We start from the raw sequence: 19,163 nt of genomic DNA, 5'->3' as shown, positions 1-19,163 counted from the left end.
CTTGAATGTTGCTCTCAGTGGCTTCAAAGCAGGTTCTTATTTTTGAATTCCTGGAGGAAACTTTTGGTTGCATAAAAAAAACAGTTGTATTGCCAAATAGAGCTTTCTCTAGGCTCCAGTCCACATAGGGGCTACCAAATAGCCAATCACAGCCCTTTGTTGGCATCCTCAGGAACTATTTTCAATGCTTATGTTGCTCCCCAACCCTTCTTACATTTGAATGTGGCTCACAGGTGAAAAAGGTTGGAGATCCCTGGTCTAGAACAATAGAACAAAACACAAGTGCCTTTGCAGTGCACCTTCCACATCCTGAACTTCCCTCAATGGGTACAGGGTGTTTGGTTCTGGCCGTGTACTTAGTTCATAACTTTAAAACTAACTTTTTGGCACAAGCTACTGGGATCAACGCAGTATACCCCTTGTAAATGAGGATGAATTAGAGCATTATTTGTTAAGTTATAGGGAATGCTGGAAACTATATTCATAATATATAGGGTGTTAGCTTACTGTCACGAAGAGAGCAAGACTAAGCACAAAAAAATATGCAGGAAATCTAGTTCAGACTGGAAGTTCTTTTAGTATGGTTGATTTTTTATTTACAAATAAAAATATTTAAATTAAATATGATCAAATGAGTAAGTAGTAAGAAGCATTTCTCATACATTACATACAAGGTAAAAAAAATCCAAATGCTGTACAATGCAAATGTGATGATCAGTAGTGGCTTTAGATCAGCTCTTCAAAACCCCCTCAAGAAAATCTCTCTCAAGCATCTCCTCAATTTTTTGTCTAATTTTGCTGGAAAACAGTTTCTGGTTTTCCAGTTTTATGTCTTTGTTGGGAAAAGAGCTTTGGTAAAGTATCGGGCTCCCTGATTCTCCAACACATCTGCTTGTGATTTTGCTATTGAAGACTTGGCTTAGTACGTTGAAAAAGGGCAGTAGCTGCTCGATGGTGCGGATGCTGTAGATTGTAAGTAGGAGGTTTCCTGGGTTCCAGTTTAGTGTTCTCCCTGAGCAGTCCTCCTCTGGATTTTTCTGAAAAAACACACAGGCTGTTTAAAACCCAGTTCAGTTACTGTTGGGACTGCACTCTACGTGCTTGTTGATAAGGGCCTCTTCCAACAAGTCTGAATAGGTCTTTATTATGATCTAATCAATGGCCAGGGAGCCAATGATCAAATTAGCCTGATTTGCAATGAAGCAGCAGTACTCTACAAGTGAGTACTGTGCATAGGGTCCAAAACTCCAGTAGTGCGTTAAAAAAAAGCTACTTTTTCTTTTAAACTCCAGATTAAAAGAATATGCAAAACAGCATTGGGAACTGGAAGCATTTCAGGCACTCCTGCCCTTAGTCACATAAAAATGAGGTCACACCATGCATATCATGTTTATGCATTGCACTTAATAAGAACATAACCACTGTATGAAATAATCATATTAAACTAGATAAGGTAACATACAGTGTTCAAACAATACAGAGTAGAGGGGTGCCGGGCAAAAGTCCAGCCTGCTTCTCATAATTATAAAGGATCAAAATATTCCCTTTTCTCAAAGAAATCTGAATTCAGTCTAACACCTAGATTATAAACATATTAATTTAGATTATAAAGAATATAGCACAGTTTATATAGAGAATAAACTACTCCCTTTTGTAAAATATAAGGATATTTTAAGTTACCAAGGAGTTCCATGACCATTTAAAAACACGAGGCTGAAGGCAGAGTGCTTTCATACAGGTCATGGAACTTCAAGATGGTATCTAATATCCTCATATTTTCCAACAGGGGGTATTTATTTATTATAATACACAAGTTTCAGTGAGTCATGTGACAAAAATAACATCACTAAGCTCTGATTATAACTGATGACATCACTAAGCACTGTTTATTCATGACTCTTGTGTATTTTAACGATATAATACACAAATACAATAATATACCATGTATATCTTGTAAATTATATCCTTATAAACGGTGAGTACTGATGTCATCAGTTATAAATGGTAAATAGTGATGTCATTTCTGTCACAAGACTCAATGAAACTTATAATAAATAAAGTACCACCTGTTGCAAAATATGAGGATATTAGAAGTTACCTCAGAGTTCCATGACCTGTATAAAAACTCTCGGCCTCGTGTTTTTATATGGTCATGAAACTCCTCGGTAACTTATAATATCCTTATAATTTACAAGAGGGGGTACTTTATTCACTATATAATAAGTCTGTACTTATTGAGGTTTTGTTCAAGAGCCATTTAAAGATGGTTTGTAGAACAGCAAGAAATATGGGAATTAAGTGGGGACCTACTTTGGTACAGAAACAAGACTCGCTTCACAACTGGTTATCAATCAATGAACATAAAAATGTGGTGTTAACCATTGTAAGACATGTAAAGTTTAGAATTCCAATTGAATGGTACAGAGATGATTTACCAGAATAATACATATTGTAACTGAAGTACTTTATAGATAATTAGGATGCATGAATAGATACGTAGATGAATAGACAGAACGTAGCATGAAGATTGTGTCCTCTTAAATTATTAGGGAGCTTATGAATGATGCCATTAAAATAGAGTTGAGGACACACTACAATATGTGGTAAGCAACAAGTGTGGAATTTAAGATCTAGGCATTAAATGATAGAACAAGTTCAGATTTACATCTCTTAAATTTAAGATATCACCCATCTTTGTGTGAAATAGGGTGATTTCCTTATTTCACACAGTATTTTGGGGCTTTCTTTAATTCTGTACTTTTTTGTTTTATAATGATATTTTTATTTCTATAGGGCCATGTTCGTATTAACAGCTCTGTGCTATACATCTAATATACATTTTTATGTGTCTATTACTAAGGGTGGGAGAGACTGAAATGCGTCAGGTTCCTGATGCTGTTTTGTATAAGCTTTTAATCTGGAGTAATGAGTCAGATGTTAACATGCTACAAGAATTGCTGCTGCTTCACCACTTTTGTTATAGTTTGGAATGCAATGAAGCGTTGCATCTGGTCAGAGTGAACAGCAACCCCCTTGCACACTGGTATGGTGTGAGGAGTCAAGAGTGGCTTTTCTTTTTTCTAATTACACAGCCTCTCATTTTGAGGCCTCGTCAATTGAGTTGAAGTTGCCATGTATAGCTAGTGTAAGGGTGATTTAGAGAGCATGACATCATTGCAAACATTATTAGTGGATGCAGCAAATGTCTGACAGAGTTTGTCTGTAGAGACATAAAAGTTATGGCAATGTAATGCCAATACCACTTACAGCCTTACACTATCTTGCTTAATCCAAGAGGAATAAAGATAACACAAAGGCTAAATTCCCGAAAACTCAGGGGGCATAAACACCACTACCCACAGAGCAGTTCTTGACAGATGAGAGGCTGGACTGCTTAGAGTAGGAGACAACATTAAAAAAAAGTGCCTAGTATTTTTACCATTAGTATTTAAATGATCATTATAGCCTCCTGTTCTACTTTTCCACCAATAAACAAAAGAATACCTTGGCTCTTTTCCTCAGCAGCTTTGCAAGGCGAACAACGTATGGTTTGAATTCCCGTTGATGTGTGCCTTGTCTGCGCACCTCCAAGCCTGCATCATCTGATGCTTCCGGGATAAATGCCCATCGGTACCTAGAGTTATCAAACACAATGTTTTTAAAATACAAACCTGGGCATGGGGATACATAGAATGAGTAGGTGGTACACTTTACCAGTGTTAGTGTGTTACTCAAGTACTCCATTCTATCATAAATAGATTCAATAATTTTTATTGATAAATGAAGGCTTAGAAATTAGTGCTTGAATCCATTCATATGAAATGATAAAATTATGAAACGTGTGTTCATTTATTGTTCACAAAAATGTTCTTCTCTGATAGCCAGAGCCAGTGCAATAGGGAAACAAGGATTGTGAGCACATAAATTACTTAATGCTCTTGATTACAAGTGCTCTTTGCTTTCAGCAAACAGCTAATTTAGCTCTTCACATGTTATACTGCACTCTTTGTAACCTTTACAGTTAAATTATCTCACTGTATGATGTAGATGGGAAAGACAATCTGCCAGTGGTTTCACTATTCATTTCAGTTGATCACTGAACTTACTCCTTTACAGTTTGGCATTTAACCTGTGGATTTTCTAGTCACTGAGCTAAGAAACCAGGCAGTAGTATCAATGACAGATCATAAGTTATCAAAATAATTAGATGATTAGAAATGAATAAAATACCCAGCCTCAAAACAGTAGTTCTATACTTCAGTGCGGGCCAAACATTCACATCCTGCAAGCATGAGGTTTCAGTCAGTTGTATGCATCCATTTAAAGCTGAAAAACATTCGACTTACATCTGAAACTGAGGCAGGTTTTCAGAAGGCAATGCTAAGGCCAAATCTAGAAATTTGCATGCAGATAGATACAGATTTAGCCACCGTTGGCTGTTGTAGGATGTAGAGAAGCCATTCCCTCCAGTGTAAGTTGTCTCTAATCCAGCAACTGATGGCCCAGATATCCTACAATAAGAAAGAGTGATTCAATTCCATAGAGGAGAAAAAGCATGGCCGTACCAGATAACAATTAGAATAATATTATGCTGAGCTCAACTTCACTGGCTGCTCTTTATTGTAGCACTATTTTGCACACAACTATTCACAGGATATAAATCCTCTATAGCTGCTGCTCTGAACTTTATGATTACGGGTATGTTATTGACAAACCTGTTAGCCAGAAAGCTCAGAATGATGGGAAGCCTATCTCCCATAGACTCCATTTTAATCAAATAATTAAAACGTTTTTAAAATGATTTCCTTTTTCTCTGCATGAACAAAGATATAATTAATCCTTATTGTATGCAAAACAATCCTATTGGCTTTAAAGGGGTGTTTCACCTTTCAGCCAACTTTGACTATGTTATAGAATGTCCTATTCCTGGCAATTTTGTAATTGGTCTTCATTTTTTAGTTCTTATAGTTTTTTTTTTTAAATTATTTGCCTCTCTTCTGCCTCTTTCCAACTTTTAAATGGGGGTCACTGACCCAGCAGAAAAAAACTATTTCTCTGTAAAGCTACTATTTTATTGTTAATTGTTAGTACAGTATTTATCATCCTATTCCTGCCCTCTACTATTCATATCCTAGTCTCTTATTCAAACCACTGCCTGGTTGCTAAGATAAATAAGACTCCAGATAGCAGCTGAAATACCAGAGATGCTGAACAAAAAGATAAGTAACTTTAAAACTGCAAAAAATTAAGACCAATTGCAAAATGTCTCAGGATATCAATGACTACATCATACTAAGGGCAGAGACACGCGGTCAGATTTGGGGAGATTAGTCGCCCAGCAACAAATCTCCTCTTCTTCAGGGCGACTAATCACCCAGAACTGCCTTCCCCAGCATTGCCGCCAGCTAGAATGTAAATCGCCGGTGGGATGGCACTTGGGGGGGCTTTGCTTTCCGAAGTCAGCTGAAGTTTCCTTGTGAGGCAACTTCGGAAAACTAAGTTCTACAAGTGCCATCCCACCGCGATTTATATTCTGGCCTGCGGGAACGCAGTTTGGGGAGATTAGTAGCCCCCAAGAAAAGGAGATTTGTCGCCGGGCGACTAATCTCCCCGAATCTGACCACGTGTCTCTGCCCTAAAAGTGGATTTGAAGTAAACTACCCCTTTAATTAATATTTAGCAGATGTTTTAGTAGACTTAAGGTATGGAGATCCAAATTACAGAGAGACTGAGATCTTGAGTATTCTATATAACAAATCCCATGTCTGTACAATTAAAGGAATGGCACTACTTAAACTCACAAACGGTCAACTTTAATTAATTACCAACAAACCAGTCACCAACAGTTCTGGTTTTGCCATTTTTTTTACTGTAGAAGCAGAATACACTTCCTAATTTCTCTTCTGGAATCATTATCCATGTACAGATGAAAATAATCTGCACTCTACTAATTTTTGGGCAATAACACATACATGCAACCTTTTATTATACAGTGGTGCTTGAAAGTTTGATAACCAGAACCCAATATAACAAACACATAAAACTTGTTCATTAATTTATATGCAAAGATCCATATTTGTTTGTGGCAAAAGAATGTGAATCGCCAGGATTCCCAGTTTATTTAAAGGGGGAATTTGAGGCAGGTGTTTCAATCAATGGGAAGATAATCAGGTGTGGGATAATTATAGGTTGCTAACCTTGCTGGAAAGAGTTAGAATTTCACCACTCCACGGTCAGACAGGACATGTATAAATAGAGGCAATTCATCACCTTTCTTAGCCTTCCCAGGAGTGGTTGATCAACAAAGATCACACCAAGAGCAAGGTGTGTAATACTTATATCCATATTATTCTCCAGAAAACCTCAAAGAAGGCCTCTCTTGCATTGGCGAATTTAAGTGTTCATCAGTAAAACACATACATGGCAGGATTGCAAGGAGAAAGCCGCTACTATCTAAAAAGAACATTACTGCCCTTCGTGTTAGGTAAAGACTTCATGGTTAAGTCAGAAGGTTATTAGGAGAATGTTCTGTGCATGAAACTAAAAACCTGCATATTTTAGGTTAGAATTAGGTATGGGCGAATTTTTTCGCCTTGTTTCGCTGCGGAAATGACGGACATAGACTTGTATGGTGTTGGGCGTCAAAAAAAAAAAAAAAAGTGCATCACAAATATTTCGCCACGTGACAAATAAATTTCAATGCCCACTTTAATGGGCATCGACGACATTTCGCTGGCGGTGAATTTTTGGCAAAATGAAACGGTCAAATTTGCTGATCCCTAGTTAGAATTTAAATTGAGTTTTTTTAAAGGGTCTGCTTTAATTTATGTAAAGCGTGTAAGTGCAGACAAATTGCAACTAGCAATGTACAACATAGTAATGAACCATTTGAATAAAGGTTGATTGATCTTGTTCGTCTTGTGGTACAGTGGTAGGCAGTTAGTATATAAGAAATAATTGCCATATAGCAAGATGGAGCTTCTGCTATTTCCCATGTTGGATACAGGGATATAGTTATGTAATAATCATTGGGGTACTGATAAATGGATTGCTCCACATATATAGTGCCAGCAGTATTCTATTTCCATTAAACTATACAACATAGTAGTTTTTAGGCACAAACACTTTTTATTCAAAAACAATATTTATTATATGATGTCAAAAAAACATATAGTACCTTGTGATATCTTCATCAGCAGTGAGTTCCTGTTCCATGAGCAGAAATACTTGTACCTACAAGGAAAAAGAGTTTGATTTGGATTCAAAGCACTGCATTGGATTTGCTAAACAGCAAGCAAATGTGTATGTATATATATATATATATATATATATATATATATATATATATATATATATATATATATATATATATATATATATATATATATATATAAACTGAATTTTTTTCATTCTCCATGTACGCTCGGATATGAAATATACCTCTGCACATATTTTCTTTACTAATAAAAAACTCCAATTTTAGAAAACAAGAGTACAAGATTAAATGATATGCAACACACCAGTTCAGTTATCATAGTTGGCCACAGAGAAGTGAGGTGCTGGGGAGACATCCTTAAGAGCAAAACTCGAAAGAACAGAAATACTTGGGAATGTAGGGTTGGCACCTGTGGTAGTCTCAGGCTCTCCACTAATCTTTCTGAAAAAGAGAGCAAAAGAATTTATTTCAGCGAGGTGGGGCACTCAATCTCATCTGATCAACCCAACCCTAGATTACCTTCTACATCATAAAAAGAGATGACTTTATTGAGAATAATTCCCTTAATTCACAAATAGCCAAAAAACATGCCTGTGATAAATAGAATGGTGGCTTTCCTAGCTGTGAACTGCTGCCAGTGTTGAATAGTATACAACTGACCATGGGGCTGTATCTTGTTTGAATATACAGTAGCGCCAACATACTTACATAGCACTTTACACAGATAACCATAAGGGAGCTTACAATCAAATTACCTAGAATAGACACAGGGGGTCATTTATCAACACCGGGCAACTTTGCCCATGGGCACTAACCCACGACAACCAATCAGATTGCTGCATTTATTGTCCTACTTTCAGCTGGCTTCAAAGATCTTATCACTGATTGGTTGCTATAGGTAACTGCCCATGAGCAAATTTGCACTGTATTGATAAATGAGCCCCACAGCAACTAATGTCGATTTCATCAGGAGCAAATTAACCCTTTTGAATGTCTATTATAATGTGAGTGTAAACTAGAGTACCTATAGTTACAGAGTTAAGTTGGGTTGAAAAAAAGACCATAAAGTTCAACCCCTTCAAATGAACCACACTGCATGTATAGAAATACAGATACCATCACAAACTTAGTTATGAACTCACATATTATAGGAAACCCACAAGGGGAGAACATAAAACCCCCTTACAAATAGTACCCAGGTTTATTATAACAACATAGGGGTCTATTTATCAGGCTGTTTAAAAGGTTGAGAGAAACAATACTGGTGATGTTGCTCCTAGCAACTGATCATATCTAAAGTAAATCTTATTGTTCATTGGTTGTTATGGGCAACATCACCGGTAAGGTTTCTCTACACTTTTTACACAGCATGATAAATAGGCCTCATTTGAAGGTTACTTGAAGGAAAACTTCAAATTAGTTCTGATGTATTAACCTTGTATGTCTGGTAGAAACTTCTGGTACTGGTCTATCTCACTGCTGAAGATGGCAAATGCCAGTCTCTTGAGAAGCATGGCTCGCTGCTCCAACTCTGCTTCACGGTTAGTGAACAGGCCAAGTGAACTGCTCTGTGCCACAGCAACACGGGCTGAAAAACATAGTATTACTATATAAAAGTATTCCAATTTTGAGCATGCACTTAACAAACCTCTTGGAGACAGCTAAAACATCTGCAAACACACGTAACCATAGATATAAAGATGCATTTAACTGGCACCCTTTTAAAAAGCAAACAGAACTTACACCATTAATGACGTACCGTAGTTTCCCCCGTTAACTATTAACTCTCTGTAATTTTCTATGAAATACAAGCTCTATTCTACATTCTGCATTAATGTCTATTTACGAACCAAGTTTTTACGTACGTTTTTTTCCTTTTTTCTGTCTTCAATAGACTTCCACTATGTTTTAGCAACAATTGTATCAACTTTATCAACATTAGTATCAACTTCTCATTTTTAATTAAAGTTTTAGTTTAGTTATCTTTTTTTGTTTTTACTATACTACACTATATACAAGAATTTAAAAATACAACGTAATGAACAAAATGAGTTGAACTGTGCTTTTTACCTAATATTTGCACTTATAATGTTCAGTTTCTACCAGTTCACTATGAAAATATATTGTGTTTTTTTCTCTTTTTCGCAATGCAGTCACTTACTCATTAAATCCCGAAATGTGGTTTTATCATGTGTCATGAGATGGTCCATAATAGATCTCCAGCTGAAAGGGAATATCAAGAAGTGTTACTTAAAGCACAAACATTTATGACTCTTTGCATTATGGATGAAGAGCTCACTTCTTCACAGAAAGAGTAGGTGAGCACTTCATCCATAATCAATTAGTTATTTAATGCCCTATCACATATTTCAACCCAGTGTGAATATTATGGGGCAATATACTGATTACTGGAACACTTAACTGCAATACAGTGGGACTTATGGTTGCTCTTTGCTTTATTGATGCATCTGCAGAGTGATTTTATTATAGCACATGTGTATACTTACAATGAACATTATTGGTTTAATATTTGTAATATATTTTGGATATTGCATTAATTGTGTAAAGTGACAACTATAAATTATTATTGAATATAGTGAGGAGCTCTGTTAGCTCCATTGTTTGAGAGCATTACTGAAACTGGAGAGCTGCTAAAAGTTAAATAACTCAAAAACCACAAATAATAAAACATGAAAACCAATTGCAAAGTGTCTCAGAATCCCGCTCTCTATAGTATACTAAAAATGAACTCAAAGGTGAACAACCCTTTTAAGAAGTATAAATATCTGCACACAGCTTAAATGGTGCAAGGGCAATATAAGCTATGTTACTCTCCTATATCCATTATGCGGAAACCGTTTTCCAGAAAGCTCCAAATTAGGGAAAGGCTGTCTCCCATAGACTTAATGTTATCCAAATAATCCACATTTTTAAAAATGATTTCCTTTTTCTTTGTAATAATAAAATAGTACCTTGCACTTGATCCCAACTAAGATATAATGAATCCATATTGGAAGTAGAACCAGCCTATTTGGGTTTATTTAATGTTTACATGACTTTCTAGTTGACAAAGGTATGAAGATCAAAATTACAGAAAGACCAGTTATCTGGAAAACCATTGTAGATTGAAACCCGAGCATGTTTTTCGGCCCGTCAGCAACAATTTTAGTATCCACATATCTTTTCTTCACTTTTTATTGCCTCTTCATGAACATGTTGAAACAGTCAAGGATAGTTAAAAAGTATATTCCCAAACATAAATGCTTATAGGGGGCCTGCTAATCTAAGAAATAATTCTAAATCCTATGCTATCATGTTAATCTAGCAAAATAAACTTTACTTACACTATATAAGTTTTTTAAATCTTGTTCCATTCATTTACCATCTACATTTAGATCATATAGGCAGACACCATTTTGTTGAATGTGTTATCAAAGCACAATTTGCAGCATCAGTTGTATGTGCCATAAAGGAGGACCTGATGTACATGTCTATGCAGAGGCTATGCAATCAAACAAACTTATGGGAAAGGAGGTATTTAGGGAGGTCAGCAACATCTATGAAGTACAGAAATGAAAGTGAACGTCTTTGCTGTATCTCAGGCATAGAGGCAAAATATCAATAATGCATATGTATGGACGTTTTAATTTAAAAAATTAAGTTTTATGTTTAATTTGAGTACTTTTATTTTATAGCTTTTTATGTCTGGGTGAAAGGTCCCATTAAATAATGATAAAGAGATTACATCAGAATGCGATTTGCCATATTATATCATAAGGATTGGATAGTCTTACTGACTAACAGAGGATCCATCCATCTGGAAGAAATTGGGATCCATAAAAAGGTCAAATGCTTCCTTCTTCCACGTTCTCCTTGTATACTGATAGCCACTGAGACTGCTCAGAAGCTGCACACACGCTCGGTAGCTGGAAGCATTATGTGCACTGCAGAGATGGGAAACATGTCAGAGAATAACAAATCAGCACTTTCAGGCATAATTTTATCACAGAATCAGCACATTAAGTCCCTTGGTTTACTGTCTCTTTGCTAGAAATCCAAGGAACAACTATTCACATGGTGTTCTGGGGGAAAGTTCATTATAAGCATTCTTTTACCTGAGCCTTGACTTCAGTTAACATAAAAGTAATAACTTGGCACAGACCACCCAAAAATGCTTGTTTATGAAACTGGTATAAAGAGGAAGAGGGAGAACCTCAGTGGGGTGCTTTACACTGGGATATCTGGGGGCACATATGGCCACACCTTGCAGACAGATAATGGACTTCAACACATTATATTTGGGAAATGTTAAGCACTGGGTGAAAGAAGAATTCACCAACTGATATCTCCCAAAAAGCTATTTTAGAGAGAAGTTTGAAGATCGAAGAATTAAGTTTAAACATATTTGTCGGGGGTTTTCTTTCAACTTTGCTCAAATCTAAACATGCAAAAAGGTTTGGTATTTGGTACAGTATTTAGGCTAAAGATATAGTATTTGGCCAAATAACCTGCATCCCTACTTTCATACAGGGTCAGCATTTTTAGGCATAGTTTCTTTTTAACTAGTTAAAGAGACCAAGTCTGGCAAAACCAATATGTTGCTAATATCCGTTTTTATATAATACACATACCTGTGATTGCGTAAGTATGGTACCACATAATGCATAATATTAACAAGCAAAGGTATAACTCTTTCTTTCTCATCACTGTAGAAGACCATATCCAACAAGTGTGCAAGAACCTGTCAGGATATAAACAGGAAGAAAACAGACATTTTAATGCTATGGGGCACAGGCAATACTGCTAATGCATTTAAAAAAATAATGCATTGCTGCTTTCCTACCTCAGCGAGTAGTGTTAGGGCATGTACACTGTAAACAGATGGAGTAATATTTGATATTTCCATGACTGGGGATAACATGATATCTGGATCAAAGACGATAAAAATGCGTATTAAGATTGTATACCAAACTGACATAACTATAGGCATATCATACTTTTCCTTGAAAAGATTATATATAATGTTATGGAACAGTAACAGAAAAAAAAAAAATCTACCTTCAACATCAGATTCTAGGTTGGTCCCATCTACAGTAATCTTGGGAGATGGTTTGACTTCCAGATTTCTTCTTAGCCATGTAGTCTGCTCCAGGGATGAACCAGCAATTGATCCAATGGCATCTACTATTTTGTGAGTTACATCCTAAAATCAAGCAGATGAGCATGCACAGATAAATTTTGCAATAGAAGAGCAGCCCCTTACACTGCAGTGGAATACTCAGCTCAAGGCAGTACTCATCAGAATTTAAAGTATTAATTTATAGTTAAAATCAAGTGTAATGTAGATCTTTTAAACCTTTGCTTTCTTGCAAATATAAAATACATGGTTCTCTTGGGTATATACTAAAATTAACAAGAGCTGGATTCACCAGTGCAAACATAGAAAATAAGTATATACTATATAATAATCTTTTTATGGAGTCTTCTAGCTAACAGATAAAGTTCTGTTCATAGTGCTCTACAATGGCCTTGCCCTACCTGTAGATCCCTCTGGTCTTTCTTGTTTTCCAGGGTGGGGTTTTTCATGATAAACTCATTTAGAATGCTGAAAGAATAAGAAAGTTATTTAACCAAAGCCGGTTCATACTTGTACTATATCTACATTGGTGTGAAAAACTATTTGCCCCCTTCCTGATTTCTTATTCTTTTGCATGTTTGTCACACAAAATGTTTCTGATCATCAAACACATTTAACTATTAGTCAAAGATAACACAAGTAAACACAAAATGCAGTTTTTAAATGAGGGTTTTTATTATTTAGGGAGAAAAGAAATCCAAACCTGTGTGAAAAAGTAATTGCCCCCTGAACCTAATAACTGGTTGGGCCATCCTTAGCAGCAATAACTGCAATCAAGCGTTTGCGATAACTTGCAACGAGTCTTTTACATCGCTCTGGAGGAATTTTGGCCCACTCATCTTTGCAGAATTGTTGTAATTCAGCTTTATTTGAGGGTTTTCTAGCATGAACCGCCTTTTTAAGGTCATGCCACAACATCTCAGTAGGATTCAGGTCAGGACTTTGACTAGGCCACTCCAAAGTCTTCATTTTGTTTTTCTTCAGCCATTCAGAGGTGGATTTGCTGGTGTGTTTTGGGTCATTGTCCTGCTGCAGCACCCAAGATCGCTTCAGCTTCAGGATTTTTTGGTAGACAGTAGAATTCATGGTTCTATCTATCACAGCAAGTCTTCCAGGTCCTGAAGCAGCAAAACAACCCCAAACCATCACACTACCACCACCATTTTTTACTGTTGGTATGATGTTCTTTTTCTGAAATGCTGTGTTACTTTTACGCCAGATGTAACGGGACGCGCACCTTCCAAAAAGTTCAACTTTTGTCTCGTCGGTCCACAAGGTATTTTCCCAAAAGTCTTGGCAATCATTGAGATGTTTTTTAGCAAAATTGAGACGAGCCTTAATGTTCTTTTTGCTTAAAAGTGGTTTGCGCCTTGGAAATCTGCCATGCAGGCCGTTTTTGCCCAGTCTCTTTCTTATGGTGGAGTTGTGAACACTGACCTTAATTGAGGCAAGTGAGGCCTGCAGTTCTTTAGATGTTATCCTGGGGTCTTTTGTGGCCTCTCGGATGAGTTGTCTCTGCGCTCTTGGGGTAATTTTGGTCGGCCGGCCACTCCTGGGAAGGTTCACCACTGTTCCATGTTTTTGCCATTTGTGGATAATGGCTCTCACTGTGGTTCGCTGGAGTCCCAAAGCTTTAGAAATGGCTTTATAACCTTTGAAATTGAACTCAGGTGTGATAAACCACAGTTAAGTTATTTTTTAACAAGGGGGGCAATCACTTTTTCACACAGGCCCATGTAGATTTGGAGTTTTTTTTCTCCCTTAATAACGTAAACCTTCATTTAAAAAATGCATTTTGTGTTCAATTATGTTATCTTTGACTAATAGTTAATGGTTTTTGATGAGCAGAAACATTTAAGTGTGACAAACATGCAAAAGAATAAGAAATCAGGAAGGGGGCAAATAGTTTTTCACACCACTGTATTTAACTGAAAGCAACACCATATAAGTGTGCAAAGTGAACAAGAAGGGGGTTATTTATTAAGGATGGAGTTGTGTTTTCCATGAAAATTTGAGCCGTCAAGGTAATTTTTTTAGTCAAAAATCACATTTGGGGTTAAAGAAAAACCTAAATTTTTTTATTATACCCTGGCCCTGGAAATCTAAAACATGTTGAGTCAATGGCAGAGGTCCCTTGAACTAGTTGAAGATGTTTTAAAAACTCTAACATAACCCCCTAAGTATCAAAAATTGCATATGTTGCTGTTTTTTCTTATCAGGAAAATAAAAAGATAAGGGCAAAATTGTGCTTATGGCACATGTAATTATTATCCAGTGACACATTATTTTGGGATTTGTTTTATTTTGGTAATAATGGCTCACATTTTTTTTTATAAGGCCAGCAAGTCATATTTACTGTAATTTTTGGTGATTTGTTAGCCACATTTATCCCCTGAGGGAAAACACGATTACTGGTATAGCCCCAAAGAACCCATGATCAGGAACATGCACAAGCCATTGTCAATGACAGCTCCTTCTGTAAGCCACCAGCAATCACTGCAACTGATTGGATGAAGAACTTTATCATGTTAAATGTGCATTTTGCAGAAATATATACAGTTTGTATGTTGTACTTTACTACAACATTTGGTACAGTTTTGGAACTTTTTTACTCTTTCCACTTGAAACAGAGCAATAAATGGCACACAATTTTAAGGAGATGTGAGGATCTGTTATCATACCCAAGTATAAGAAACTGCCCCGGTGCTGGAAGATTAAGCTGAATGGAGTCCTTCAGAAGCACAAGAAAAGAAGCCCAACTATCGACAAGATTGGAGACAGGAATTCTAGAAAATAACCGACAGATGTAAATAATAACAATATAAATTTACAATTATATGCGTTGAAGGTAGTAATGACGCTTATCATTGGAACTGCTATAGGGAAATGTATACTCAGTATGTGAGTAAGGATATTGTTATTTTTTGTAATCAGTAAATTACTATGGTCCATAAGCTTCATTTAATTTGTAACTTACTTCTAATAGCACGGGATTGTATGATATTGTTGGAGACTTTAATTACAGGTATGGTATTACTAACTCTCTCCATAGGTGTACAACATCCCATTGTGCATACCTATTGGATAGCCAGTAGATTTTCCACTATTCAAATGACTGCAGCACAGTTGCTACAGCAGTCACCTGTAGCATCTGTACATGAACCGCACACTCCAGCACCTTTTTTTGTGTTTGGTTTGAGCACCCTGGATGGGAGTCATAGTCCTTTGGCTGGACCCCAGGCCACGACTCGCCCTGGGGGAAGCTTTGGCAGAACCCAGGGTAGACGGGACTCCCCCTAGCTTTGGCGAAGGGGAGTCCAAACGACCCCAATCCCCTTGGGGGGGGGATGGTGGGCCCTCCCTGGCTTCGGTGAAGGGGGACCCACCCGCTCAAGCTGTCCGCAGGTGGTGCCTGGGACACTTGGGCAATGGAGCCCATGCCTTTGGGTAGGACTCGGAAGGATGATTCAATATCATCTGTACCATTCATGAGAACCATTAACCATTCTTCATACAAAGAGTCATATAGCAGGAAATCATGGCCATCTTACTATAATACATAGTATGCCCTTATTTACTGCCACACAAATAAAAATATGCATTCAATTATACTACAGAAAGTCAGTTAATTGTCTCTTTAATGTCAGTTCTAGCAGGCAGCATATCAAAGGAATATTATACTAAAACCCGACTAGTTTCTTTGATTTTATATATATATATATATATATATATATATATATATATATATATATATTAATTTTAACAAACATTTTACAAAATGGTTGAAAAAGCATTGTAGTTATATCATTTGCTTATATTATGCAATTTATCCCTTTGCTTGTTAATGCAAACAATTTTAAGACATTAATACAGGCACATGCCAAATGGAGAAATCAGCTTCACCTCTTATTACAATATTATTATTAACATGTATTTATATAGTGCCAACATATTTCGCAGTCACAAGGACATATTTATCATATCACATTCTAACTGCAAAACATTTCTAACCACAAATTAGAGTTTCATTTGTGAATCTATTTAGTTCGGTGAGACTTTTATACCTACATTTTATTATTTGTTGTAGAAATTCATCTGGCTTACCTCTGAACATAGGCATAAAAGAACTGTAGCATGCAGACCTCAAGCGAGAGATGCTTCTAAAATATTTAAAAGTAAAACAGATACATTAGCTTCAAAGTAAATGTTCTATGATCTGTACAGAGTTAAATGTAGACTGAATTGCAGAGACAGATTTATAATAAGATATATAATATAAGTTAAGGTGGCCATAGACGCAAAGATGTTGCCAAACGAGCGGATCTTTCCCCAATATGCCATTAATGAGCATGGGCTCCGGCGGGATCTGTCGGGTCAAAATCAACCCTGACCGATTGACCAAACGACCGATCTCCGCCGGATGAATGATGTCGGCACACGCCACACACGATCCGAAAATCGTACGAATCCTCGATTCGTACGATAGGATCTGTGTGTCTATGGCCACCTTAGCACACCTTTGAATACAATTATATACCAGGCTACAACTTTTTACGTATGTGACTTTACCCTAACTCACTGGCCTTCTATGCAGTGTGTATGCTCTCTTATTAAAATAATACTATATGCTTTTGCTTCATTCAGCATTATCATTTAACAATACCTTCTAACTGCTGCAGGGGTCTATTTCTGACCCGAGGACTACTAATTCAGATGATTGTTATTTCACAGTGACCAAAATAACACAATTATCTTGTGAATGAGGATTTTACATTTTATCTAATAGAACAATTCGATGCTCTACTTAAATATATAAATATATATTTTATACATGATAAATAAAAGAATGTCACTGCAGCTGTTCTTCCTAGTATTAGTACATGCATTACCTTGTCTTTAGCAATGGCTGGTGGCTGCTTTAATACTTCTTTCACAGTCTGTATCACGGTTTCAGTCCTCATCACACTGATGGAGCGAACCAGTTCCACCAGCAAAAGCTGCTCATCACTAGCAGATGGGATAACCTGAACATAGAAACTGCAGTTAACAGCTAAGCACATTCCTTAACAACTCCAACTAATAATAATGAATAAAGAATATTTCTGAATAACATTTTAATTGCAGCATTATGAACAAACTCACAGCTGTTGTCCCCCCAGCTATTGACAGGCCCTGTTTCAGACCCCTGCACCTGCATTAGTTATAAAAGTAGAGCTGGAATGGAACACCGGTCCTTTCGAGGGCCCCTCAGTTTAATTCCACATAGCCATCCCACTGTAACCTTTACATATTGAAGATGTTCTGCTTGTGAAGATTCTCATTCATCAAGGTCATGGTATATTTTTAGAGATAAGTCAAATCAACTGGACTTGCTGTGTTTTTTCTTGAAGACTTTTCACCAGTCATCCAACTGGCTTTATCAATTCAGAAATAACAATCTTCTGCCTTAGTAGTCCTGACTCCTGGGGTCACAAATAGACCCCTGCAGCAGTTAGAAGGTACAGTGTTATATGATAATGCTGAATTAAAAAGCCAGTTGGATGACTGGTGAAACGTCTTCAAGAAAAAAACACAGCAAGTCCAGTTGATTTGACTTATTTATACAAATATGCTGTTATTTGTGAACCTTCTTACTTAGATGAAGGCAAGACTGCTTTTTTTTGGCAAAAATGAGATCTTTAATAATACACTGCATCTTGTTTCTGTAAATCTCTATTCAAAGGTAAATATCTATTAATGCAAAGTATCTGGATTTTTTATGATATATCACAGATGTATTTATGTGAGTTTTTGTTGGGCAAATGGTTACGCAGTACCAGTTCTGCCCATAAAAACATTTATTGGTGTACACAAAAAAGTATAAAAAAAAAAAATTCATACCATACAAAATGACAGAGGTCTCTTAGTGATCTATACCCCCCCACCAGTTCTTCCTTCCTAACATCTTCTGATGAAGCACCCAATTGCATCCATTAAATGTTTTACGTGTGAAACTGCTTTTGTTTGGCATTCAATATTGTGATATATTTAGGGCCTTAGAAGTAGCCCAAATATATGATTGATGGCTTTTTTTTAATTGAAAATAAATGGTTATGCAGTCATTTTATAAAAAAAATAGGTGCTGCTGGGCAGGCCATATTAGATCTCCTTGAAACCTGACAAAGTATTTAACATACATTTTAAAACCTGACAGCTCAAATGTATTGTTGATGAGCAGAACATTGTTGACGTAAAGGACTATTACCTTTGTGCGAGCAGAATTTTTGTTCTGTCTTCTCTCATTCCAAACAAACGCAATGGCAGCCATGAAATATACCCCATGATTCATGGAAATTGGACCCAACAGCTCTAGAATCTGCTGCCGTAAATTCTATAGAGAACACAACAAAACAAGATTCCAAAATTGCATGGTTTCACAGTAATATACACAAGAAAATGTCAAGAAAAACATGGTAGTAGGTTATCCAGCTAAACAGGAACTGCCACTGATGTAAGATGTATAATGTACAGTAAAGTATCATTGCAGGCTAACTGCTATCAAAAACAAGGCAAGCTGAACAGAGGCACTGCTCCATGAGGAAAATGTAAACTAAAAGAACCTTTGTCTGCTTATAATTTGGTCTTATGGGTACATCTAGAGGAGATTGTACAAAATACAATTTCCCCTTTAGCTTCCTAAATTATGTGTTTGCAATCTATTAAAGTCCATGTGCTAAGGTAACATATGTGAACTTTACCTAAAATCCCATTATTACACAAAGGGGAATAAGACAGGGTTGCCCATTCTCTCAGCTTCTATTCTTATTTTGC

The 19,163-nt window shown here is 36.6% G+C and overlaps 1 protein-coding gene across 6 annotated transcripts in view; it reads right to left on the bottom strand.

Moving 5' to 3' along the window:
* Positions 1–581: 581 nt before the first annotated feature.
* Positions 582–19,163, bottom strand: part of LOC108716896 (protein dopey-1) — a 50,175-nt gene continuing 31,593 nt past the window's right edge. For all 6 annotated transcript variants that reach the window (XM_018263444.2, XM_018263442.2, XM_018263446.2 and 3 more), the window contains 16 exons: positions 18,598–18,723; positions 17,243–17,377; positions 16,458–16,513; positions 15,035–15,139; positions 12,755–12,821; positions 12,275–12,419; positions 12,060–12,142; positions 11,848–11,957; positions 11,011–11,160; positions 9,378–9,439; positions 8,652–8,804; positions 7,521–7,657; positions 7,178–7,233; positions 4,347–4,511; positions 3,505–3,634; positions 582–1,037 (listed from right to left, as the gene is read on the bottom strand). In XM_018263444.2, the coding sequence (XP_018118933.1) occupies positions 732–1,037; positions 3,505–3,634; positions 4,347–4,511; positions 7,178–7,233; positions 7,521–7,657; positions 8,652–8,804; positions 9,378–9,439; positions 11,011–11,160; positions 11,848–11,957; positions 12,060–12,142; positions 12,275–12,419; positions 12,755–12,821; positions 15,035–15,139; positions 16,458–16,513; positions 17,243–17,377; positions 18,598–18,723 (1,986 nt within the window). In that variant the 3' untranslated portion in view covers positions 582–731. The remainder of the gene's footprint in view (positions 1,038–3,504; positions 3,635–4,346; positions 4,512–7,177; positions 7,234–7,520; positions 7,658–8,651; positions 8,805–9,377; positions 9,440–11,010; positions 11,161–11,847; positions 11,958–12,059; positions 12,143–12,274; positions 12,420–12,754; positions 12,822–15,034; positions 15,140–16,457; positions 16,514–17,242; positions 17,378–18,597; positions 18,724–19,163) is intronic.

Source organism: Xenopus laevis, chromosome 5L (assembly GCF_017654675.1).
Source record: "Xenopus laevis strain J_2021 chromosome 5L, Xenopus_laevis_v10.1, whole genome shotgun sequence".
In the NCBI taxonomy this organism is placed as follows: domain Eukaryota; kingdom Metazoa; phylum Chordata; class Amphibia; order Anura; family Pipidae; genus Xenopus; species Xenopus laevis.
This window is presented reverse-complemented; position numbering and strand designations above follow the sequence as displayed.